Raw genomic sequence first — 27265 nt, 5'->3', positions numbered from 1 at the left:
TCATGGATTAATGTGAGTCAGCCACAGGTTATCTGGCAAAGGAGGACCTAGGTCTGATCTGAACTGTACATCTGTACATCTGTGAAACTGCTGGTTTTCCTACCTGTGTGGATGTAGTGGGGAAGGTCCACACTGTTATGATGTCACATGTCCTTGATCCAGAAGTAGCATCCATTGTGCTTAATGAAGAAGAGGCATGGAAGGTAAAGATGTTGACTATTTCAGTACTTTTGCATGGAAAGCATGTTGGCTAGGGTGAAGCTTCTTATCTTCTTGACGTTGTACAGTAAGGGAGGAATTTCTCCTCTCTGATAAATGTCTTATAATAGTTTCTGGGTGCAATTTTTTCTTCTCTTTTTGCGTCATCAAATGTTCACCATGGCTGAACAGGTCACTAAGCCAAACAAAGTGGTGTTCTGCAACTGTATAGGAATGTATTTGAAGCATCTGGTTAGTATGTCCTAGGTGTTTACGTAAGATTGATTTCCTCCAAGACAGTTTGGCAGAGATTTGGTCAGTTCTTTGCTTTTCTGTTAAGCGTAGGTCATAGCCAACTTTTTGAGACCATTTGTACATATCTCGTCCAATCATTTCACTATATCACAGGCTTTTGGGGACCTCTCAGTCTCTTCTGCTTTATGCCTGAGGCATGTAGTCTGTTTTATTGCAGAACAAAATATATTCTGTCACTGAAATATTTAGGTTTGTTACTGAGACTTTGTATGCACACTTGCTAGCTCTTGATGTACCAACCAGCTGTTGCAATCTAATGGTTGTAGGAAAGTTGATGTCCACCAAAGTCAAATTTAAAAATTAAAAACACCCCTCTCCCCATAATCTTAGAGACCAGGTTTGGAACATTGTAATGAAATGTATTCGTTATGGTATCCATAAATATTTCACACATGTGGCAACGGACTAGGGAAATGTTTAACTTTCATCTCATTAAAAAATAGGAGATGAACCTCCCCCAAATGCAGTCATGCTGAAAAATATTTAAGGATCACTGTGTATAACTGTTTGAAATTTAAAAAAAGTGTTGAAAGCCTGAATGTGAGACTATCAGAATAGAACAGAAACACTGTGTTGTATATTGGATGAAACATTACTGTGAAATCAAATACTACTCAGTTGTCAGTATTTCTAAGAGTATTTCATTTAATTTTGGTTTTAGAATGAATTTCAAAGGAAGTCCGATGAAGCGTCGTTTATAGCAAGAAAGCAAACAATTTTAATGTATATATCAGTTGTTTGGGAGAAAGTTAAGTGACTTGATAACAGAAAAAAACTGGAATCAGAAGTTATCTTTTACATTACTTATCATGTTAACATAGCATAGAACCATAGAAACATTTTGGTTGGAAGAGACTCTCAGGATCAGTGAGTCCAACTGTTAACACTGACACTAAACCGTGTCCCTAGGAACTGAATCTACACGTCTTTTAAACACCTCCAGGGATGGTGACTCCACCACTTCTCTGGGCAGCCTGTTAATACAATAACTGACAACCCTTTCCTTGAAGAATTTTTTCCTAATATCCATCTAAACCTCCCCTGGCACAACTTGAGGCCATTGCCTCTCATCCTGTCACTTGCTACTTTGGAAAAGAGACCAAGCCCCTCCATGCTATAGCCTCCTTTCAGGGAGTTGTAGACAGTGATAAGGACAAAAGAAAATGCATGATTTGGATGCTGAAGCAAAACACATTCAGATGGCAAAAAGTGAAGATTTTTAATACCAGATAATGTTAGGGGATAGATGGATTAATAGGAAGCTGAGCTGTCATTCATTGACTTATAAAATCAAGACTAGATATTTTTCTGGGAATGGACCAGATCCCAGACAGACGTTTGACAGAGCAAGATCTTTAGTCTTTGTTACACTGCTAATCAACTGAAATAATCAGAGCAGTTCCTTTTACAATGAAAACGTAGTAATTTCTTGAGCACTTGGCCAGTGAATATCTGTTACTAACATTTAGGTATTCGCACAGATATTACCATGTTCTGCCTACAGTGAAAGGGTCTAAATGTATTTCATAATGAAGGTTGCTGTCTGGTTCTTGACAGGGCTCAGAAATGTGTGGTACATCCAGAAGGGCTTTACATACTACAGAGATTATTTTATATAAAGCTATGTAATTACATTGTAATTTTACAGGATGGTTGCCCAGTATACTGAAGACTCTCTGTGCATACAAACATGAACAGCACACTCATAAGAACACAAGCATTTTAAAGTCATAGCACTGCTTTTGCTCTTCATTGATATACTTTACCTTTCATTGTAAATATATTATTTCTTTCTTTTGACAATTATCCTTATAGAAAGATGAATTACACATGGATATGGACACTCCGATGAGTACATTTTTTAAAAAGCTACCAAGTTCCGGAAGTACAAAGAATAAATTTTCTTTATGAGCTATTTAACAGTTTCAATTTGCATGCAACTGTAAAAATAAAAGCTTAGTAACTATGATTTCTGTATTGCAGTTCAGGAAAACATTACACAATTCCACTTAACACTTTCAAAAAAAATCTAGTTTAGTCAGAAATATGTTTAGGAGTGTTAAACAGCTTCACATTGCCAAATGCATGCCATGTACTTAAGTGACTAATTGCAATAAAGGTGTTACATCCTCTTCTTCTACCACAGTTAATAACTTCGAAATTACTAAGAGTTTCATTTCAAAATAAAAGTACCATCTACATGACTCTCTTTCCCCCATAGGTAATCTTGTCTTCTCTGGAATACTGTCATTGAAACCTGTTTATAAGGAGAGAATGTATGTTCTGTCTTGTTGGAAGGAATATATTTTCATTTTTTTTAATCTTAATTGTCAGAGATTCCCAAGGCTTCAGTGAACCTGGTTTTATAGTAAATATTCGTTAACTGTTGTGTGAAGATGGTCTTTCTAGTAATACAGGCTTGTAGTTTCTGTGTTTTGCTAGAATGACATTTTCTGGAATGCACTACTATATATAGCCTTGTGAATATGAGACACAGTAATTAAGGGCTCTGTAAGGGAGAGGTGTCTTCAGAATTATCATCTCTGCTTCCAGGTTATGAGCAGCAATGCAGGAGTCTTCAGAAATCACAGTTTTTAAATTTGTAAGATAACATTCCCCAGTTCTACTCAGTTAAACATTCTTGCCCAGTTAAATTCAATGTTAATTTTACCATCATATAAACAACTACCTACACATGTTTAATTTTTTTTTTGTGTGTGCGTGAAGATTCAAAGCTTGGCAACTTGTGAAATAAACATAACAGGGCATGCTTTTAAAAATTTTTCACTGGGCTAAGTTTTACCCTACGAAACTGAAGATTGTTTGAGATTCTACAATTTCTTTAATGCTTATGTACAGCTTAGTTATTATCATTCGAATTTATGGTTTTCCGTTATAAATTTAATAAAAAAATAATAACTTGTCTACATAAGATAGGCTAATCAGTAGGTTTCTTTGTTAGTTTAATATGGCTATTCTTGAACTAGTGTGCTTTTCAAAGGCTATTTGTTCTGTCAGTCTTTTAGCTCCCATGTTTTCGATGCTTTCTCCACTCTTTGTCCTTAAAAATGTGGTATTTTTAATCAAGCAATTGTAAGATATATATATATATATATATTTAACTTATTCTGGAATATTATCTACTAATAGTTGCCTAAAAGTAAAAACATTTTTGCACTTAAAGCAATATTTTGCTTGCATGCTAAACATTCATAAACAGAGGCAACAGTATATGTACAAGCATAAATTAACATTTAATGGTCAAAACTGGATAATCTAAAAAGCACTGTAGCTTTGCTTTGGATAAAGGGATGGGATATAAATAAAAAGCTTCATGGGTTGAGGCATTTTCTGAAATGGATGTGTGTGGCAGATAAAATTGCAGTTATGATATAGTGGGGGTGATTCATCCCCTTTTTCAGGCTTTAATTTCTTAAGCTTAATTTTAGTATTGCTATTTTATAGTTAATGTGTATTTTCTCCTATATACCCTGTTTTCCTGGGCAACATTCAGTCTACGTTTCCTTCTGTTGCTAAAACTAAACAAAAGCTCCTAGGGAGTGCTGCATAGAAATTCAGCCTCCCCAGCTTGTTTGGGGAGGCTGTAACTTTTTTTTTTTCAATATTTTCTCCCCATACTTTATTCTTTGAAGTTGTAACTCTTCTTGGTATTTATCCAAAAATCCTGAAGTGCTTCAAATTGTGTTATGAAAACTTTATGTCTTGTTTTTTCTCTTTTTTGAGAGTCTTACAGATTTTTAAGAAAGGCGTGCTAATTATGATGAGAGTTACGTCGGTGTTTTCCTACACATTCTTTTGTAAACATACATGCACTGAATAATGTACGATCAAACTTATTTTTGTTATTGTAACATAAGTAAAAAATGGCCTCTTTCTTTTCAAGTGAGTAAAATTTATAGGAAGAGAACTGGTGGAAGATTTTGTGTTAGCATTAAAATGCCTTACATCTCTGTTAATGCATTATTATTTTTGCAAGCATATAAGAACTGCAAACTAGCATATTATGCAGCAGATGCTTTAGATGCTGCGCGGTGGAATATGCAGCAGCTGAAACTAGTGAGATTTATTGGTGTTGACTAATAGAATTTTAAAAACCTATACTTCTAACTAATACTAATAAATAGTCAAGTGTGATTGAAATCAAATTTACATTAAAATGCTGGTGTCAGATAGAACTGATGGTCTTTAGTTTTCCCTAAATTAAAGTATACTATGGGAACAAAACAGATGACTAAATGTTTTTCTGCTCACACAAACATAGGTTTCACTGCAGATGCCATACTTAATTAGGTGTAGAAATACTGTGCCACGTGATTATTGGTTACTGGTAGGGATTAAATCCAATTTCAATGGGCGTTCATTATTTTTAGTATCTCATGAATTTGTTTGTGGCAGAAAGGTAAAGAAACATTTCAAAAATCAATGTACTTTACACATCACCAGCACCAAGGCAGAGCAGACTGACATTTCCCTGCGTGATTTCATCATTGCTCTGTGGGCTGGATTGGTGCTGTGCTCAGCTCGGTTGCTAGGACCCAAACACGCCCAAGGCTGAGACAAGGGCAGGACCCGGGAGCTCCACAGTGACCAGTTTGCTTTCTGTGCGCTACTGGGAGCATCAGCATCAGCATCAACTGGGCCTGAGTGTGCCACATCAGCTGAATGGTGCTGCGCTCTGAGCTCTTTGGGTCTGTAATATGGAAATAGGACATAGTTTCCTAATTCAGCCATGTGCACAGGGGGATAAATATGTTCTTACGGTCTAAGTGGTTCAAACCCTGTGGCAACACCCACACTGAGAAGCGAGGTGTTCCTCAGCTCTGGAGGGGCATCCAGCCGTGGCAGCCCTCTGCAAGCCCTTTCACCCTCCTGCTCGGTGTTTGTTTGCTGTGTGTACTTTCCTTTCAAATCACTTCTTTCTTTTTTCTAGTTTGAGGGTTGCAAGAAAGCCTTTTCCAGACTAGAAAATCTCAAGATTCACTTAAGGAGCCATACGGGTGAAAAGCCGTACCTTTGTCAGCACCCTGGCTGCCAGAAAGCATTCAGCAACTCCAGTGACCGCGCCAAGCACCAGAGGACACACTTGGACACTGTAAGGAAGCAGAAGTCACATTGCAACCCCCTGTATATTAGACCGTGTGCTCCTTTCCTCCAGCTTGGTGGCAGCAGGTAGACCATAACCTTGAAGACAGGAGGGAGAAGTTCCTGATGAGGCTGTTTAAACTGTTTAAGACGTGACCCAGCAATGTGAGCTTGAAACAAAATAGTCCATGCAAAAGGCCACAGCTCCATGGGTTTTACTGCACGTAGAGGCAGTAACTTTCTCCCACTTAGGTGATTTTTAGGGAAGCTGAAGACACAGAATCCATCTGCAATTATAACTGCTGTTCTCTGACAAAAACCTCAGTCAAGACTGTGGCATGTACCCAAAAGTCAAGAGAGGAAAAATAATTTTGTAAAACTAAAAATGTTTGTGCCAACAAATTGTTGCTTGTGAATTTGAGTCACAGCTGAGACTCGTTTAAAAACTTTTGTTTCATAACAAAAGATCCTGTTTCTTCAGAGACAAGCAGTTTCCAAAGGGCAGAAGTCCAGAAAGAAAACAAGAACAATGCCTTTTGAATTAAACGGCTGTCACAAAACTTAAATTAACCATTTTGAATAGTCAGTAGTATGGCTGGAAACTTCACCATTTATATAAGGTGTTTTCAGAAATGCTTGTGAAATGTAAATGGCTAAATCGCAAAATAGCTAATATCAGCAAACAGTTGGACCTAACATTCATTTAATACTTGGTATTGTGGAACTACAAGTATTCAGGGAAGACAAACAGGTTACAACAGGCAGAAGGAGATATTTATAGAGATGTGTATTTGGTCAGTTAGACTTACCGGGCTTTCTTTTAAGAAAACTATAAAGGTATTACAGCACTGATATCTTTCTAGAATGGCATGTGTTATTAGAAAATATGAACTGAAGGACTTTGTCATGTACTTCACATTAGAATGTGTATTTTGGTGTGTAATATTTTTGGAACTTCAGTATTCAATGCTCGCTTTGGTTTTTTGCTTGCTCTCTTTGTAATGTAGTAAACTAACACTTTTTCTTGTTCTCTCTTTCTGAAGCAGATTCTCCTATAATCCTAAACAGCTTGTCTGGGCCTTTACTGCAGTTTCTTTACCTGATTTACTAAAGAATGTAATTTCTGATTAAGTCAAAGATTGCTCTGAGGGTGGAAGAATTGTGAGTATAACTAGCAATATTCATTGTACTGATTAAAAAAAGAAAAAAAAAGGTAACAATTAATGGTGGCATAAGGAAAGCTTTCCTTTGGTTTATGTTCCTTATAAGCCTTACTTACCTGCTTTTCCTCTCTAATAAATTACCTAGCATTCTGCTTGTAATAATGTACAACATCTGTTTTCTGTAGTAATGCAGTTTGCAGCATCTGAAGGCTCAAAGGAGTTTCTTTTGAGTTAAACTAATCTGTGATGTAACAGCTGCTTTATCCTTTTTCTTTTTGACTTAGAAACCTTATGCATGTCAGATTCCAGGATGTACTAAGAGATACACAGATCCAAGTTCCCTGAGAAAGCATGTGAAAGCCCATTCTTCCAAAGACCAGCAAGTCAGGAAAAAGGTAAATTTTCTACTGTGTTGACTGGTGTAAAGCTTGTGTGGAGAAGCCAGTGTCCTAATTCCAGATGTTTCAACGCATCTTGAAGTACTTGTGCTGATTTCACAGTGTTGACTAGAAAAAACAATAATGGGGAATAATAGATATGGTTCTTGTATAGATGATCATTTTGTCTTCGACTTAATCAGGCTGCCTGCTTTAACACTTTTTATTTTCTGATGTGATGATTAATCGCTAAACATGCATAATGAGGCAAACCAAAAACAATTTTCAAAAATAGAAATTTTGTTTTTAAACTTGTGCCACGTGGTAAATACATAGTAATACCAAATCCAGTTTGCATGGCCAGTCTCAGATGAAAGGATGGATTTTGGGGGCAGATGGGCAGTATGCGAGATTAAGCTCTAAATTATATTTCCATATGCCAGACATTTCCAAATACCAAGACATTTCACAACACGGGTTCCCTGTGGATGTCAAGTTTATGAGTCAGCAGTTGTTTATACAATACATGCAAGCACATCTTTGAAGAGCTGAGTTGCAACCTAAGGGAATGATTTTTATTTTTTCTAAGCATTTTTCACTCTATCTTCTCTGAAATACTGGCGGTATTTCATTAGATTGTTTAGATCATTGAGGAAAAAAAAAAATCTAAGCTTTCATTTTAAAAGAAAATTGTCTTGATAAAAGGGATAGATAAACCTTTGAGATGTCAGCCCCATGTAAAACATTTTATAGTTTAGAAGTTTTAGAATCAGATGGACAGCCATTCATAGAAAGGAGCAAAAATGGATTTTCATTCATTTTCACCTTAGTAAGCAGAGCTTTGGCTCCTTGCTCCTGTGCACGCTGCCCAGGTGGGAAAGCTGCAGGATCAGTGAGCCCCCAGGTAGGGGGGGATCTCAGCCACACAGATGCTGTCTAAGCACCTAAACCAAATGCCTATCAAGATGTTGTGTTCTGAAAAATGTGTGTGTGAAGCCTCAACTGAAACTGACATAGTGGATCTGAATACAGGTATTAAACTGCATTTTAATATTATCGTCGTGGAAAGTGAACTATATGTGTTATCTCCTCTGATTTTGTCAGATTGCCATGCAGTATGGGATTTTCCTTCCTACATTTCATTCACTATTGGATTTTGCTCATTTTCCATTCCTTCTTTGAGCTAAACAGTTTAAATATGGCCCTTTTTACTCCTAGCTTGGCTCTCTATTGGCACATTCTAGACTTAAAAATGCTTATTTTTTCATCCCTATTTGATAAGGATTTATTTATGTTTATTGGTCACCTGAGATACATTGATAAATGGAAAGGTAAATAAGCCAAAGCTCCTCAAAAAGAAAATTAAAATTGTGGCATCTGTCAAGCCAGATATTATACTTAAATCATGGATCAAGTCTGCAATGTACAATGTTTATAAGGTACAGCATAGTTACTGGACCTTTGAGGACTTATAATTGCTGACTAACATCATGCTTGGTATTTGAAATATTTCCTGGCAGTAATAATAATAAAAAGGTAAGAAACAATAAACCTTTTAATGCAGAATTAAGGTTATTTATGGCTTTAATTAAAAGTGAAAATTGGCTTAATGTCAAAAAAGTCTTTACAAAAATGTGAATTCATCAAAAATAACCATAAAAATTCCAAGATGATAAAGCCACAGTGGAGTAATACTTCTAGCCCTAGGGATCTATTCTGTTGAAAAGAATTAAACCCATTGCTGTCACACTCCGTTAGTCATGGATTCATTTAATACATCATGCCTGACTGCTTTTAATCCTCCTTTTAACCTCCCCCTGCAGACCAAGTGATATTATTGTGGTGTCTTAAGTTCCTGGCTCTTCAAGACTATACCTGCAAATGTGTCTTTGATGTTGCATAGACTTAAAATAGCAGGATGAAGTACATTCCTAACAGCAAAATCAGATACTTGCTGTGCCAGACATTATATTGAATCTTCAGCCCAGATTTTCTAGATCTGTCTTCAAAGATTTTGCCCTTTCCATGACCCTCTAAGATGGTGCCAGATTATGCAATGGGATATCAATAAATTTCCACCCCTGAACTATTTCAAGGAACTTTTGTTGTTATATGTTTATGGCTTACCATGTGAGGCAAAAATACCTGCAAATCTTGTAAGGCAGCCACTGATCCCCTGCTTCTCCCAAACCCCAGACTCCGACCATCCACCAAATACATTTAACCGTGAATCTCTCCAGGTAATGGGATGAAATTCTACGGACGAAGAACATCCCAGCACAAATAGACTTTATGCAAGCAATTTAGTGGATATTACAATAAACTTTTGTTTACTTTTCAAAGAAAAGCAGAAAAGTAAAGAGAGTCATGCCTGTTTTAATCACCTTTGTGTAATTTGGAAATTTCTTCATAAACATGAGGGCAGACATGCCCTCATGCAAACACGTGGGAACAAATGCTGAAAGTATGTAGCAGAATATTTTAGGTACAATCTCTATGCATGGTAATATTTGGTCTGTATTTCTAAAATATTTTAGTGGGATAAAAAGCAGTGCTTCCTATAATTTTAAAATATAAAAATTGCTGACTGTGCCTGGATTTCATTTTCCCTTGGGGAAGAGAGATAGAGGTTCTTCTGACCAGGGAAGAGCATGAAGTGATGCCAAGAGGAATGCTAATGTACAACATGCCTCTGGACTACAATCACTTTAAAAATCTGTCCTCTTCTTAGTCATTTCCTCTTTTCAGCTTTGAAAGGACAACTAACTTAAAGGATTTTTTTTCCTAAGTTGAACAGTTACCAGGTGGTGCTTATTACACCATGTATAATAGAAGCTGAGAGCCTGAGTGAGATTCAAAGGGAACTGGGTATTTTTGTGGTTAATGAGGCAGGGTTAAAAAATAAACATGAGATTTGCATGGCATATCGCTGCTTCAAGATGGTGCTTCAGGACAGAAGTCAACAAGTTAAATAGATGAGGGAGAAGTGTGGTTATTCTGTATTGCTTATTCACAGTTTCTCACTCGTTCTCCTGAAGTGCCAGCCGCTGGTGGACACAGTGTATGTAACTTAGAGCAGTCTGGATGGATCTTGGGCCTGATCTGGAAGAAGCATCTGCTTCTAAATTCTACTTTAAAATAACCTTCAGGCTGCCTAGCCTTAATTTTTGTACTCTCCTGCTTTTTTCCTTCTCTCATTCCATTTTTATGATCCTTTTTCGATTTCCTTTCTTATTCTATCTTCCACCTTTGTAGATTTGAGTCTTTGAGCTATGCAACACAAACTGAACATCTGTAGATGACTGAGGTGTGTATGCCATGGTAAGACCAGTCCCAAGACTTCCTTCCACCCCAGAAACTCCTATATTCTCTCATCTTTAATTCTGTTTCTTTCCTTCATTTTTTTTTACATATGGAGACTTCAACTAAATTGTCAATTTAGAAAACATATTGGTACCTACAGGGAAATGCCACTTAAACATTTGACATGCTCTGTGTTTGATAATCTTCAGCCAGCTTGGACCTCACATTAATTTAGGATCTCATGAACCATTTACCTTTTCCTTTCACCGCATATCCATAATTACCTAACAACTGTCCAGCTTTTTCAGTCTTCCTTGTGTTTTCAAGGCAGACCAGGACTAGAAAGAAAAAGAAGTTGTTTTTTTGGTTCTTTTTTTTTAACTTTTGGGAAACTCTAAAAAAGAGAGAAATCCAGTTTTCAGCTGAGTCTTTTCCTGAACTAGCAGCTTTTATATGATATGAGGCTATAATTGCCTAAACTGATTGTTTCCTAGAATCAGTGGTAAACATGCAAGATTTCTGAAAGCAAAGGGCAAGGAGAGAAATTAATGGGTTGAAATCTTTGTTTCATTTCTTCTTTCAACTGCCACTAATAACAACACAGTTCTTGGCTTGCTTCGTGGAAGTACAGAGAATCAGAAGAGGTGAGGAAAACAGAAGGATAAGTGAGGCAGGTATTTGCTTCAGCTGATCTTCATATTATTTGTCCTCCACACAAAACACTATTTTTATGTCTTCATAAAATCTGATCACCAATTATACATTGGTACCTTTTGTTCTGAGTATAGCGTGGCCTTTAAAATTGCCAGCCTAAAATATTAGGTGCAGCTGGTAATAGTAGAAATATTATGAAGTCAGGTTAATCATTGTCCCTCTTAGATCCTGTAGTTCTTGTATGTAGAACAGCTTTAGTAAGGACGGCTACATTTGAGAGCTTTGCTTTGGTATCTTCAACAGGGCTAAGTAATTTTGTTCCTTGAGTCATCCTGTGGAGTCTCTGACTAGTCAAAAGCCAGGAAACTACTTGATGGAAGTAAGCTTATTTTCAGTTGGTTACACTTTGTGTTTTCAGAAAACAGCAAATTTATTTCATCTGTAAACTGATGATAATGTATTTGAAAATATGAAGCCATAGCTTTTAGTTTATGAGTCTTTTTATTGAAGTTAATGACAATGAAATTACGCAACATATCATTAACAAAATCCAGAGCCTGCACTACTACATATCCAGTAATTTGAAACCAGTATAAAAGGTGGATACTACTATTTTATTCTTCATTGAGATCTGTTTGTTGTGCAAGCTAGCACTAAGCCTTGTACAAGTATAAGAATATTATCTTTTTCATACAAGTATACCGTGGAAAACATTTTGCTGTTTCTACAGGAATCTTGCTGAACAAGTCTGTATTTCTAAATCTAAAGAAAGTCTTTAATTTGCTTTTAAGATTATAATGCAACTACCACTGTGAATGGAATGAACTGTCTTCGGGCTTTGTGCAGAATTTGTCATGAACATCTGCAATGTTTATTTTCTATTTTAAAGGTCCTATATTTTAAAAAAGTGCCTTTTCAAACAGATAAAAGATAATTTAAAAAAGAACAAAAGGTTGTTTTGATTTCATACAGCTGTTTGGCAAGGACAAGATCAGTTTGGTAACATATACATTATAATCTGAACAATGCAGTGGGTATGCTTTTACATGCTGTTTTAACTTTATCCATAATTATACCAGTGAACAACTGTTGTCATGTATAGGAGTCCTTTAAGTCAGTGTGTCCCACCACAAAAACAAAGAGATTTAAAAGATTGTTTCCATTTGATTAGAGGAAAGTGTCATGGATAAAGATACAACTGATGAGCTTCATCTTTGTGGGAAGAACAAAAAGATAATTTGAGCAGTTCAGATAAACAGGACCAGCAAAAGGGAATGTAAAAGTCTTAGCCTGGGCCTTGAAATAGAAGACAGCTTAAACCAAATAATACCATCTTTCAGCTGATCTGTCTTTGATTCTTTGGCAGTTCTAACAGTGTCCAGACCACATCTTTAATCTCGTTGTGTAAATTAGTTATGGATCAGATACATTATACAGAGAAGCTGTGAGATATTGACTGCTTACCTGACAGTTGCCTCTGAAAGCTGCCTGTCTCCTGGAAACCTGCATCATCTCAGCTCATTCAAACAGGTCTTGGGGTAACCACGAATGGATTCAACTGACCAGATAGCTTAACACCTCAGCAGGTGTGTTGCATAGTATGCGATACTCCTAGGTGTCTACTGTATTTTTCAATACTGTGGAGAGGAGGATAGATCAGCTAAAGCACGCAGTGTTTACTCTTCAGTGTATTTTATTCCTTATTTATTTACTTGATTTGTACTTACTCTTAGTCAACCACAGCAATTGTGCTTTTGTCTATTTTCCTGGCTTTTTGTGGGATGGAATCTTCATACTCTGTCAGAAAACAAATATCATGGAGGCATAGCTTTGGGAAAGGCGATCTAAAGGGTGTTGCTGAAACTTGTTTACACTTGGTGGAGGTTTTTTTGAATCATGGTGTATATGGTACATTGCCAAGTCACTAAGGAATGAAGGGACTGGTGAGACCTCAGGAGATAAGGAATATGTGTGCAGACTTCCAGCTTGGGTCATTTCTACCTAATAATCTTGCTTTTTGACACAGATTGGTCAATTGTAAAATGGTGGCTGAAGAGTGGCTTCTGAGGAGTTGTCAAAACACTCTCTCTGGGAAGATGGACTCTTTCAAGATTTGTTCCTGTGATCCCTCATTGGAAGGAGATCTTTTCAGGTGTTACTCTGCTGAGGAGGAAGAAAGCACAGGCAATCAGGGTCTCTCTAATACTGCTGCTATTTGTGCGTGATTTCTTTCTTGTTGCATTTATTGCTCTTTCAAAACCAAATCAGGTAGCAATAGCTGGAAGTTTTCAGAATACTTCTCCTGATTACAATAAAGAAAAAAGGTGGCACGCTGCGCTGCTGGGATGTATTACATCTCAAACACATCCACTCCTACTTCAGACAGCAGCAGAGACAGAGTAGTCCACTGTAGGTGTGGAGCATGTTGGAAATAATTAGATAAGAATATGAATCATCTGGCCAAAGCAGTCCATGGCATTGTCTTGCAGAGTGGCCTGCACTGACCTTCACCAGGGTTCCCCTCTGAACTGAGGGGGCTCTGCAGAGGCCACCTTGCACAGGTAGTAATGATTCTGCAGATGTTGCTCTTCTGCCACTGTAGGACCCCCGTATTAGCAAAAAGGGGATATAAAATCTCCATGTTTAGAGGCAGATCTCAATGACTGAATACTTCTGAAGCCTGGTCATTTTGTATCCCTTTTCTAACAATTCACCTCTTCTCTTTTAGAGCTCTATTATGTATAATCTATTTTACAATGAAAATATTAAGAGAAATGGGAAAAAAGTAGGTGTTTAGAGATGTGATATCCCCCTACTGAACAGTATTTTTTCTGGAAATAAGACATACAAATGTTTTCATTACAGGCTAACATGGAGTTTTATATAAATACCTTTGTATTTTGTGGGTTTTATCAGCAAGTACATTATCCCCTTAGCAAACACAGCTTACAGGGCTGCACAGTTCTTGACTGTTCATTGTTTACATTGTTTTAAATTAAAAGCAGGCTTTTTTATTGTGACTACATGTTTGTTTTTCCTCACAATTGATGAAGCTGTCTATTTCTTTTAAAATTTTAGAATTACTAAATTTTACACAAGCATTTAGATTTAATGGAGAACATGAATACAAAACAATGTCTGGTGATTTTTTTCCCCCCTAGTATCTTTGTTTTTTTTAATTTTGCAGCACTTATTTCCAGTTTTTCCTTTAATTTATTTTAATTTCTCAGTATTTGAATGAGGCTTTTTTTGTGAATCAAGACCCACAATGCTTAATGTGTTTCTTACAGGAAATAGCTTCACTTCTTTTCTGTTTTTTCTAACAGAGAATGTTTAACTGATGAGGAAGGAGGTAGCCAAGGAGGGTTAGGGCATTACATCATTGGTATTTCAGCAGGTTATTAATGCACTAAGCTAGTTACCAGTGACATTGTCCATTATGTGACTATATTAGTCTGGCAAAACTGCTCTGTTTGTGAACACCTGCCTCATGGGGAGCAAACAGATCTTACGGTGCGAGCCCAGTTTGCTTCTGCATTCTTCAGGTTTCACTTACCCATGTTCAGACTCTTAGTTCAGATTTCACTGTTAAAACTGCAAAAGGGAGAGAACTGATTGAAAGGGAAGCAAATCTATTTTCTTGCTTTGAGAGGAGTTGAACATAAGGATATTTTCCCTCATTTGTTCTCTATGGAGTCCATTTAAAAGGTGTCACTAATGCAAAACGAAGTGCATTCAGGGGCTGAGGGTCAGTGAGCAGTGCCCATGGCAACTAAGAAACTATTCTGCAGAAAAAATGCTGTAAAGAGTAAGTGTTTTAATCCCCAACTTTAATCCCTTTACTTCCTGTTTTCAAAATGAAATATAAATCAAGCACCATGTCGTGCAGCAATTTTTCCTGAAAGGGATGTTGGCAAAAAGGGATTAGGAATGGGCAGCAGTGTTTAAGGAATTTAATCATAAATTTGTTAGAAAACTTTTGGGAGTACGAATCACCAGTTCTTTGGAGTGTGGTCAGTGAGACACAGCAAAACAGACCCTGCAAGCAATGATGGACTGGCTGTGGTCAACTACCCTGCAGACATTGCAGCGGCAGCAATGCGGCTGTGGGGGAAACCACACCTATGGTTTTCATGGTGCTCAGGCAGCTGTAGCCACTGTTAGAACCAGGGGTTTGTTGGTTCACTCCAATGTTAACATTTGCTGCATTTGGTTTCTGCCCCAAGCTTGCACTCCTGTGAGCATTAGCAGCATGATGTGTTGAAAAGTGCAAGAGGAATAAGTGTTACCACCTTCATCAGGTTTTCATACATGCCAAAAAAAACCGAACCAGGTTGTCTCAAAACTGTGAACAGCTGTCAGTGCATGCCCATAGCATTTTGTATTCTTCAGGTTCATTTTTGGTAGCAAACAATGTCCTTTTCTGCGTTTGTGTGTCTTCACTTCCCTGCCAGAGCATATGCATGAAGGTGGGCTTGAGGGAGCAGGAACCTGTCTTTCTTTAGAGACCTGGTTGACAGTGTCCCTTGGGAGGCAGTCCTGAGGGACAAAGAGTCCAGAAAGGCTGGGTGGTCTTCAAGAATGTAACCTTGAAGATGGAGGAGCAGCCGTTCTAGTGTGCCAAAGGACAAGGTGGTAGAGAAAACCGGCCTGGCTGAATGGAGAGGTTTGACTGGAACTCAGGAAAAGAGAGCTGACCTTTGGAAGAATGGGCAGGCAACCCAGGAGGACTACAAAGATGTCGTGAGGAGAAGATTAGAAAGGCCAAAGCACAACTAGAACTTAATATGACTATTGCAGTAAAAGACAACAAAATATTTTTCTATAAATAAACGAGCAACAAAAGGAGGGCTCAGGAGAATCTCCACACTTTAGTGGTGCAGGGGGAAACATACTGACAAAGGGTGAGGAAAAGGCTGAGGTAGATAGTACCTTTGGCGTAATCTTTAATAATAAGACCAATTTTTCTCAGGCTACCCAACACCCAGAGCTGGAAGACAAGGACAGGGAACAGAGCAAAGCTCCAATAATCCAAAGGGGAAAGGGTTAGTGACCTGCTGCACCACTTGGACACAAGCAAGTCCATGGGTCCAGATGCGATCCACCCAAGGGTGCTGAGGGAGCTGGCGGAGGTGCTCACCAAGCCACTTTATTTGAAGTTTCCTTTCAGATCTATCCCTGCTGCAATTGTTCCCCTTAAAATGGTGTTCTTGGTGTTCTGTGTCATTTTAATGAGCAAATAACCCATATTATTCCTCATATTAGAATAATATCAATCAAAACAAACTTCTTTGTTCCATATATATTATAAAGGCAGGATTCATTTTGGTGCCATCAAACTTAATGTAACAGTATTCTCCTATTGTAGTATTGCTTCAAAATCAGAATTTCTTCTTGACTTGAAATTTGCCAAAGTTAGGTGATTGTGTAGGTGGCAGGTCGTTTTAATTTTAATGCAAGAGGCTGAGAAACATTTTTGGTATGTTTTCCTGATTTATGCTACATCAAATAGGTGGAAGCCATTTTTGTATTTGAACTCAAATGTTTGTAGAAAAACTTGGAGTGGAGCAAAAATAACTACTTCTCGTTTAGAACCTGGCAACCCTATTGTGCAGATATACTACTTTAATTTGATTTTTATTGTCTTTTTGTGGCTGAACATTTAGCTGAAATGGAATGTAAAAGCAGAAGAAAATAGCATGCACACATATTTGAAAGTTGCGGTAGACAGCAGAATAATGAATGCTCTGGCTCTCTAGAAATCCTGCCCAAATGACTCACTGGAAACAAGAGCTATTGATGAATTCCTTCTGTCTGCATTGCTTCTTTGCCCCAAGGTATCTGCAGCCTCCAGAGGCAAGAATTAGGACACTTAGCAAGAGTAAAGTTTCAGCAAGTATAAACTCTTATTGTCTGTTTATAAAAGATGTAGTGCTGTGCAAGAGAGCACTGGACCTATAAGTTGATCTACATGAGTAAAAGGATGATTTAGCAAGCAAACCTATGATATGAGTAAACACAGTCACATAGCATGGCTTCATATTGAACTTGTACTGTGTACTGTCAATGTCTTGGTGCTAACAGGACATAATTTTACTCTTAACTGTACAAGCAAATATTAAATTCTGGCTACTCTTTCAGAAAAACTAGTACAATATGTAGCTCTGTATAGGCGGGTCATGCTTCCCTCTACCAGTGCCATCTCAAATTACAGACAATAAAAATGGCTTATTCTCTACTTGACAAATACCGGTTAGTAAACTTAATACAGAGACTATGTGAATACAGAAAGACCTCCTTAGGCTTATAATGAAAAAAGAACACATTTATATAGCTGTTACAGCAAGTGTAAATCAATTCCTCTCAATAAAACATAATAGTATTTAGGGGTTTTTTGCTGGTTTTAGACGTAGCAGACACGGATCTAATCTGGACCAAAATAAATACATACAACCAACACCTCCCTTACATATGGGAATACTCTACTAGGTGCTCAGCATATGTACAAAATGCTGTGATTTGATGATGTAACTAGTATGTTTGAATGACTGAAGGAGTCCAGACTTTGCTGAAGAATTCCTAGAGTTAATGTGAATACATGTAGGCAGGTTTTGAAGTTACTGAGATCTTATTTCATGGGTTTTGGAAACATACTAACAATGTTTGAGAATTCCTAAACAACTACTCCTCAGACTAAGTGTATTCATAAACACACACTTCTTAGTTTTCCTTGATGGTGTCTGATTTCTATTGAACAGGAATAATGCTGGAGAAACTAGCCAAGTTGTACAAAAGCACGCAGATCTCAGATAAAACACACATTGGTTAGAGAAAAATAAAATAAATGATCTTTCCTTTTTCAGAGGCATTTTCTCTGTAATTATGTCATGCATCAAATCACCAGCACTATTCTGCTCTTGGACTGAAATATTATGAAATTGAAAATCAAAGAATGTAATTTCTTCTGATTACTTCTGTATCACTTTTTCTTGGGTAATTATTTGATCATGTCTAAAATGTACAAGAGTATAATTTCCATCCATTATTCTGAAAGCTGATAAACATTAGTTGATTGTCACGAAAGTATCACAATTGTAAAACATGACTGGCAGTGATTTGTTTGGGGTGTTAGAAAAAACTGCCATATTTTGATAGTGGGAATGTCTCAGATTTCCAAATACAAATCTTCACAAGTCTACCATGAAACTGAGCTATTAAAATTGAAAATCTAATATTTAGAGCAAATAATTAATACAGGGAAGTTTTAAGTGAGCTAAGCAGTTGATTGTCAACTTGCACCTTGGTCAGCCATAAATTTAGGCTACATTACAGTACACAGAAAACGCCTGTGCTCAGCATGGCAGAATTGCTAGTTACTGATTTCATCGTTCAGCAAGGTAACTTTCTAACCTTATGGTTCTCAAAAGTAGATTGTTAAGTTTTCAGTCCCAGAATTTGCAAATGAAAAAGAAATCTCCAGAACAGGGGGAAAAAAAAAAAAAAAATGTAAAATAGGCAGTTGTTATTTACTGTGTGTAACTAGTGTGTAAATACTTGTCTCTCATTTCCTTATGCTCTCTGTTACATCCACGAGTGCTCTCTGATCATAGAAAACTGATCAGTTTCTCAAAAAAAAAAGGCACAAAACTTTACACAGGCAAACTCTGTAAATATGTATTCTGTGTGATAGAATCCTGATTTTTTTTTCAGAAGTCAGATTTTTTTATATTTATTCTCATATTAGCTTCCATAGAAATTTGAAGTCACATAATGCTCATCAGTAATTCAACTGATAAGAATTTGAATCTGGATATAACTGGCATTTAATTTCACATGTGCTTAATTTCTTGAAAAAACACATTATTAGTGATAGCATAAAACCAGAATAATTAATGGATAATAGCAGACAACCATACAAACTACACTAGAAAAAAAAAACCCAAACATCAACCAACAAACATTTGGATTTATAACAGAGTGTAAATATGGATAATAAATGAAGAATGTTTGTCAGGGTAGTTCTCTCTTTCTTTCTCCTTCCCTCCTTCCTCCTGCTTCCCTCTCTCTCTGCACAATTCTAGAATGACAACTCCTAGAGTAACAAATACACCTCACACAGATAGTGTACCTTTGGGCTTAATAGTGACTCACTAAATTTTTAAGAGCAGGAGTAATCTACAGAGTGCACAGTCTGCACAGGTATCACAGGCTGTGGAATATCTCTCACAATCACCCTACCTCAGGTGCTTACGATGTGTCAGACCAACTTTCTGCCCACATGCAATGGTTTTATACTACTGCAAATCATCAGAAGTCCTTAGAATGATTATCAGCGTTTTGTGGCACAGTAAGGGGTTTTTCTACAGTTGCATTTGGAACCATTCTCTCGTAGTTTTTTTTTATTTCTGAGTATAGGATAGACAGGAATTTCTCATGTTGTTGCTGTTCCTCCCTTAATAGTTAGAGGTGCTGGGTGATGTTCTGGTTACTGTTACCTGCCGAGCTTTCATGGCATGAAACAGAGGAGAAGCATCAGATGCATCTGCGAGATTTTCTTCTTGGGAGTCCAATGCATGAGTGCAGCAAATCCTGCTGCACTAGATCAGGTATCTGTCTGTCAGGCTGCACAAACCGTCTCTTCATCGGTATGGGTGACAGGACAGCGTATTCATGTACATCTCAGCCGCTGCAGTGGCCCACATGCCTATAGGCACAAACCCTCCTTTTTTTTCTTTTTAAATTACTACACCAGCCTGTGAGCCAAGGTGGCCATAAGGAACAGGGAAATGTTTGCTATATGTGACAGTAAGATCAGACAGGGGGTTGGGACAGGCATCAGTGCTATCAGCCTGCGGCAGCACCCACCTGCCAGAAACCTCCGAGTGCAGTTTCGCATTACATCTAGGACAGCCTTGTGTCAGGGTGCTGCAGGAGGCTTTCTCCCTTCTCCTTCTATAAGTTTAGGGATTATTTTTTTGAATTGTGTTTTTTTACTCTATTCTATTGTAGCCTTAGGGTGAGACTGTTTCTCCAATTTCATCCAAAGGAAGACTCTTCTTATGAATTTGTTTATTAATTACTTGCAGTGAGTTTTCTGGTGGATCAGCCAGATAAACAGACCTGCTGTTAATGGATGAGGTTCCAGGGAAGTGGCCGTGTGTGCAGCTAGGATTAGTGGCAGTGATGGACCACTCACTTTCAGATCACTTCCGACATGAAACAAATGAAGTACTAGTCACTTCAACTGTGTGGTCTCAAGACAACTTTGTTCTGTATAAAGTGGTACCACTGCCACTAGCACCTTTGTTTTTCTGGTCCTTCAGTGAGCCACTTCAGGACACTAAACCAGCAGGAAAATATTTATAGTTTTTATAATATCCCTCTGCTGAGAGATGTCAGACGTTTGATAAATCTCCATTATCTGTGAATCGGGACACCCTTCTCTCTTTTCCATTGTATGAAGACGAGAACACAAGTAAGTCGATCTGTCTAAGATCCTGTCTATACAAGTAGCTCTCGTCCTGAGTATGGTCTTGGTAAGCATCTGGAAGAGTTTCCTTCCTAATATTTGAAAAATGCTTGCTATAATGGGAGGTTATTAGCCAGGATTTAAAAAAGAAGAATTCTGCTTGTTCTCCCTTTCTGTCTCTAACCCTTCAACATTTCTTCATTATAATTTTTCAGGGTCTTAGGGATTTCTGTGATTTATTTCGTTATTTTTTCCCATGTTATAATGGTTTATCCTTTTCCATCTCTTGTGTTTTAGTTGCGATCGAGCTCAGAGCTTGGCCAGGACCTCCTGAATGACTGCCTCGCAATCCAGCCCCTCCAGCCGGCCTCGTCACCGCATGATGCTGCAGATAACACCGTGGGACACTCCCCAGGGCCTGCTCATGATATCTACCCAGGTATAGGAAAAGACAGCCTGCTATAGTGTTGCTCACTTAAGATTAGGGATGATTTTGCAGTTTAGGATTTACTCTGAAATCCATTTCTATCTCATGAGAGGGATAGACTCTGCAAAGTAATAAAAAAAAAGATAGATTTTGAACACATTTTTGCACTTTTTTTTTTGAAGGCAGGCAGGACAAATCATATTTTGCCCATGAAAAGACCTACCACAACAAAGAGTGATACTTTTGCCCTATAGACGTTTGACTTCTGCTAGCAGTTCATTTCCACTATTCCTTGTAGACCTCTTGAATTCATTAAGCTTCATTTAAAATCAAAGGAGTATTTTTCCTCTTCCTTATTCATGTATCACATACCAGTTTTCCAACTGATCTATATTAATGACATAAATGCTTCATTGTGAGCTCTCATGACTATAAATATGCCAATAAACACATTTATGCTATAAATGTGATAATCTTATTTTATTGTTTGAGTTAATTATCTGAGATTTTCATATTAAAATCGCTAACTCTGTCATACCTGGCCAAATATACTATTGTTGTTCACATTTCAGCTAAATTTGAAACATTTGATAAGTTATGAATGATAATGCATCTCAAAGCTCAAGACAATGATTGGCATGATGTTAACATTTTTAATGCAGTATTTTAGTAGTTGTCAAGACATCTGTTTTTAACTTCCAGGCAGAATGCATTACATCTTCTGGAAGTTCAACTTTTACTTGAGAAACTGATGTAGGAAGTGAAAGAATTGGCTTAATGTTATATGCACTACTGAAATTCACATTATATTAAGTGGCCACTTCAGTAAGTGGCTTTATTTTGCTGGGAGACTTGTAAATCTATCAGTTCTATGATATGTTTTTTTCAAGGCTGTTGTGAGCTACAAACTGGTTGGTGATGATCACAAAAATCAGGAAATTTATACCTGTGATTGACTGTATCCTAATTTATAAAATAGTTGTTTTTACTTGTATGCTGTTAATTTTTAAATGCCATACTCTTGAGTCTAGGCTGAGTGTGGCATCTGTTACTTAAAAGATAACAGAAATTTTAGATTTTAAAGATCTGATCTTCGGCAGGGACCGTCTAGTGATGTGGTGTTAGTTACAGATGCTTATTTTATATTGCACTTTGAGAGGGAGTTGGATGCTGAGATTTAAAAAGTTATTTGCTAGCATTACCAAGTGTTGTGCACAAAAGTGAGAGCTTCCAAACTGGGATTAAGTGTCAATCTCTGGCTGCTGGGTAAGTCCCAACCCAGGCTGACAGTGGCTTGAACAAACTACTGCCCCATGACTTGTCAGGATCCTAAGCCAAGTAAAGCTCTTGCGTCCAGCCAGCCCTTAGCAGGCAGTTGCAGTTGTGGTGTCTTGTAGATGTCTTCTTAGACTGTGGCATTACTTTTTGTAATCTCATTTGTACTTTGTCTTTCAATACTTGGGGTTTGCAGCACTCCTGTGGATATTCTTTGATACAATAACTGCTGGGGGTGGTGTTGTTTTGTTTTAGTTTTTGGTGGTGTTGTTTTTACTTGGCACTGCTTCCTATTGTGCAGCAATTTTTATAGTATCGCTCAACATACTTTTATCAGCATTAATTCATCTGTAATAATAAACTGTATTCCCTTCCATGTGTTCACAGCTATCTATAACTCAGCAAATTCCTCTTAGTTTTATTCACTTGTGTTGTTTCACACCAATTAACTGAGGGTATTATGTCAGGTGTGGATAAATTCATGTCTCTCCATTTTGACAACCACCCAATCCAGTTGAAATGAATTGTTTCATTAACTACACATCAGGACTGATACATAATGATATTCTGTATGAATAAGTGAGATTACTCTAACAGGAAGGGAATTATTTTATTGAAATGGCAACATGAAAATTACTCATGCCCCAAGGAGAGAAAAGCAAAACATGCAGAAGCTTAAGTGTCCTGCCTTTGAGAAGCTACCCTTCAAACTTTTCTGAAAATACAATTTTTTCTAAATACAAAGAAAAACATTGAGACTTTTCTGAGAGATATAATATGTAACTTTTACTGGGAGCTCCTAGAGACAGAATATTAGCTAAAATGTGTCTGTGCTACTTTTCCAGTAGAAATAGGAATGGTTTTCCGTTCTTCCAATGACATTAAATCAAACTTTTCTCATTTGAAGTTTACTTTCCTTATTGTTTATGCACATTTAAAGCATAGGTAAGTTTTCTTTTTTCCTAAGATATGTACAGAATAAAGGTTTGACAGCAAGCTATTAGAGATAGGTAAGAGACAATAAAAGTAAACATTTGGATGCTAGATTGGTTTCACTTGCCCAAGTGCAAAAATGCTTGTGATCATCACCATTTCCCTGTACTGTGGCCTTTGTGACTTTAAAAAAGAAATTTGAACTGAGTATAATCTTATTAACACAGCAAGGTAAAATGACAGATACTTTGCTTAAAACTAACACAAAATTACATTTTCAGGTCTAAAGTTAAGCAATCATACATACTCTTTCAGGGTTAAGCATATTTTGTAAAACAGAAATGCAAAGTCTGTTTCTACTGGAGTGCAAAATTTCTGGTAGCGTCTAAATTTTAATTTTTAAAAATAAATACACTTTTGAGTTTATTCAGTTCATGGAATGAAAGTGTGAGCAATTCATTCATAAGAACGTATGAATGATGTTTTTTCTACTGTGTACTTATATCAACTTACTTTGTATAGTGCAATCTAGATTCCATAAGGTGGAAAGAATCATAAATAATGCAATACAAAGAAATTATTTTTACTGTGCTAGTCGGTTAAAACTTGGCTATTTCATATTTAAGAATAAACCAGAATGTGTCATTCATTTATAAATAGTTACTGAACGTCACACTATGCTCAACTCCAGAGCAAGCAAATGATATTCCTAAAGCTCGTCTAGTGTGTGATTTTCTTCAAAAGCTGGAAATTAAAAACTACATCAGTAAAGTTACAGAAGGATTTGTAATGAGATTCTACGTGTATTTTAAATAATGTCTGAAACTTTGGTGTAACTGCTTTTATGCCTGTGATTTAAGATGTGCTTTACTTAAGTAACACTTTAATTGTGCGTTTGTGCTTTTATTTTTCCCCAATGAAACAGTACTGAGTTAGGTGCTCTGCACACATCTAAAGAAAATTCATTCCCAGAGGAATTTATATCTAAGGTAATGTTAGAGCAGTAAGTAGATAAAAGAGGCAGGTAAGGGACAGAGGACTCATACAGGAAAAATGAAATAATTTTATTAAAGAAATTGTCCCGGTGGGTGAGCTCCAAAACCATTAGGCACCACGGAGAGTGCGGGAGCTGTCTGAGGGAAAATCAGTCTGTCTGTCAAAGCTGACAGTCTGGAGGAGCAGTTATGGCTCATTACTGGAAGAAAAAAAGAATGAGGAAGGAGAACGGTGATATGAGTGGCCATTGCAGTGAAAAATTGAGTTGCATTTGATGTATAGGGAATGGATGCAAAAGAGGAGGTGATGTAGGGTAATCAGCTATTAAGAGGATCTCCATTGTCACCTTTTTGGCTGAATTTAAGCATGGCATACATACCCAGATCTCCTGCCAAATATGATATATTACCAGGCAGGACCATATAAATATTACACAGGGCTGAAAAGTGTTAATATTATTATCTTACCTATTTTCAGGAGGATAGTTTATTTCCCTTCAGACTTGTCCTTTTATTCACCAGCTTTACTTCTGAATTTATAATTACCATTTTGTGACAGCTTAATTGTTCCCCAAAAATTGGTGTAATTATTAGTTTCACATTGTGAAGAAGAGAACATTTACTGATGAATTGGTACAAACATTGTAAGCAACAAGGCAAATGCACCATTTATAGTTCCTTTCTTCATGGTGAGACAGAACTTCAGAAACTGCAGTCCACTGAAAGAGAACAATCTGTCTTGAAAGGGAGGGATGTGATGTAAAGATGCCATGGCAGGAACATCTTTGAATCCCAATCCAGACCCCACTTTGTTGCTTCAGGGATTTAATTATTTCTTAATCTCAGAAACTACAGGAGTTTCTAGGATGTCCACCTTCCTCAACTGATAATCAGCCCGGCTGCCCATCATTGCAAATACACAGCAACAGGACTAGAAAATGTTCCTCATGTCCTACTCAGAGAAAAGATCAAAGAATGTTGAAAAACGAGAACCATGCACCTTTTCTTATTTGTATTAGAGTCTGCTCTTGGAATATCTTGGGTAGCAATTGGGAGGCTTTTAGCAAGCACCATTTTACCATTTTTATCAGAAGCCTATAATTACCTGTAAACTAACTCTGATATTCTGACTCAGCAATTACTTTCTTAATTTTCCTCTCTGATTTTCTGAGCTGTGGAGTAGAGCAAAGGATTCTTAGTAGATTGTGTGGACAATTTTTACTTGTGGAAGATCTTTACCACAAAACCAATTTATGTTGTAAGCATTCAGATTTCTAAAGATTTGAGGCAGGGGATCTCAGAAGACAGAGATTGATTGACCAGGTCTCCAAATAATGAGACTGGACTACTGTACAATGTTATTTCCTAAACTCATTTTCTTCTTCTATTCAAATATCTTGAGTGGGTGGAGTTTGTAAGCTCTCCAGCTTTCTTGGTACCTCCAGGACATGGATGCCTCCAGTATCTCTGATCTCCCTACAGAACATCTGAAGAAAGATACAGAAACCATCAATGTCGATGGTCCATGTGACAGAGAGGCTTATTATCTTCATAATGTGATTTTGACTTCTGCTCTACTTAATGCATGATGGCTTCTCAAGTTCTACGCACACTGGAGTTGTCAGATTTACAGATGAGCTGGGCAGTATCAAGACAACGCAGGAAGCATGTTTTACATTTGCTGGGCTTACCACTTATGGCTCTAGACACCACATGCCCACATATTCCTGGCCGTGAAATCCTCTGGGAGAGTATGAGCTCATTAGGGGAGGTGAGAGGGGAGGGTATCTGGAGGTCGTGCTCCCAAGCGCAAAAAGCATTTCAGGTGTTTTTTCTGTGCACTAGTAAATCACTTGTTCACAAGGATTGCATAAATATTCCTTATAGAAATGGAAGGTTAAATATAGTAATTAGAAAAACACTCTTGCAATGTATGTATGTAATTTTAATTGACTGAGCTACAAAATGAAACCTGTACGCTGTCTTGTTCTATATGGAAAGAATTCTCAGCCCTACTCCAAATTCATGCTGGCAGTGGTAAGAGGAGAGATCTTTTGGGGGCAGAAATAGATTGACAGAATGCTGATTTGACAGTAACAAATCCAAGACAGTAGTTTACACCATTGCTGATAATTTGCAAAGGAGGGGGTGATTCTTTTGCATTTAAAAAATACTCCATGAAATGACAGGTTTCTCATTCCTTTTTTTTTTTTAAAAAAAAAAAAAGTTTTGGATTCTATAACTTTTTAAATGCTGCTTTTCTGTCTTTTTTTTTAAAGGAACCATACCCAGAATAATTTTTTTTTTCTCTTCCAATCACCTAATATGAGACTGCATGTGAATTTAGCTTCTCATAGAGAAACCTTTACCAAGATATTCATATGGAAAATTCTTAAGTGTTGATAAATTGATTTCTGATGAGTCTTCAGAAATGAAAACATGGCTTCTCCCTCTCTGTGCCTGAAACTTTTGGGTGTAACCAAATCGGAGGTTCACATTCAGGACTAACACGTTATATCCATCTTGTAAGTCATGGTGTAGCTTGAGCTTTTTAAAGGGACATGGAGGAACAGAAAGAAACAACAATTTGTTGTTTTGTTTGGTTTTGTTTTCAGAATATCTGAATCTTTTAAAAATTACTTTAAGTGTGTTAGTTTATCCGGTGTTGTTAGAGAGAAGAGCCTTGTTTGTGTGAAGCTTTTTTTTTCAATAATACACTTAATTCTGCATCTTTCCTCCTGGACCTGCCTGGTGGTATCTTGGAGACAGTGCCCATGCTGGTTTCATACCACTCAAATCAGGTGTTTAATGGAATCAGGCACTGGAAAGACATTCCTTTGTGTAGATATTTCCTGCCAGAACTTTGAACAAGCAACTCACATTTTACAGCCAAACCACTGGGAAAGCTCCCAAGAAGAAGTGGTCAGGTTATCTAGCAGTTTCTTAAATAGTGTCTGAAGTTTTCTGTCAGCCTCTTAAAACTAGCTCTGCTAGGGAAATGAGCTGTTACAGACAATATTTGTTGACTGCCATATGTCTGTAGACTGCCAATG

At 37.3% G+C, this 27265-nt stretch overlaps 1 protein-coding gene across 7 annotated transcripts in view; it reads left to right on the top strand.

The window, feature by feature from the left end:
• The window catches only part of GLIS3 (GLIS family zinc finger 3), a 174089-nt gene that overhangs the window by 117157 nt on the left and 29667 nt on the right, over window positions 1–27265 (top strand). For 6 of the 7 annotated variants that reach the window (XM_071802176.1, XM_071802180.1, XM_071802178.1 and 3 more), the window contains exons 4-6: window positions 5465–5626; window positions 7064–7174; window positions 20880–21021. In XM_071802176.1, the coding sequence (XP_071658277.1) occupies window positions 5465–5626; window positions 7064–7174; window positions 20880–21021 (415 nt within the window). The remainder of the gene's footprint in view (window positions 1–5464; window positions 5627–7063; window positions 7175–20879; window positions 21022–27265) is intronic. The other variant, XM_071802177.1, reaches the window with a different exon arrangement.

The sequence above is a fragment of the Patagioenas fasciata genome, chromosome Z (assembly GCF_037038585.1).
Source record: "Patagioenas fasciata isolate bPatFas1 chromosome Z, bPatFas1.hap1, whole genome shotgun sequence".
NCBI classification, from domain to species: domain Eukaryota; kingdom Metazoa; phylum Chordata; class Aves; order Columbiformes; family Columbidae; genus Patagioenas; species Patagioenas fasciata.
This window is presented reverse-complemented; position numbering and strand designations above follow the sequence as displayed.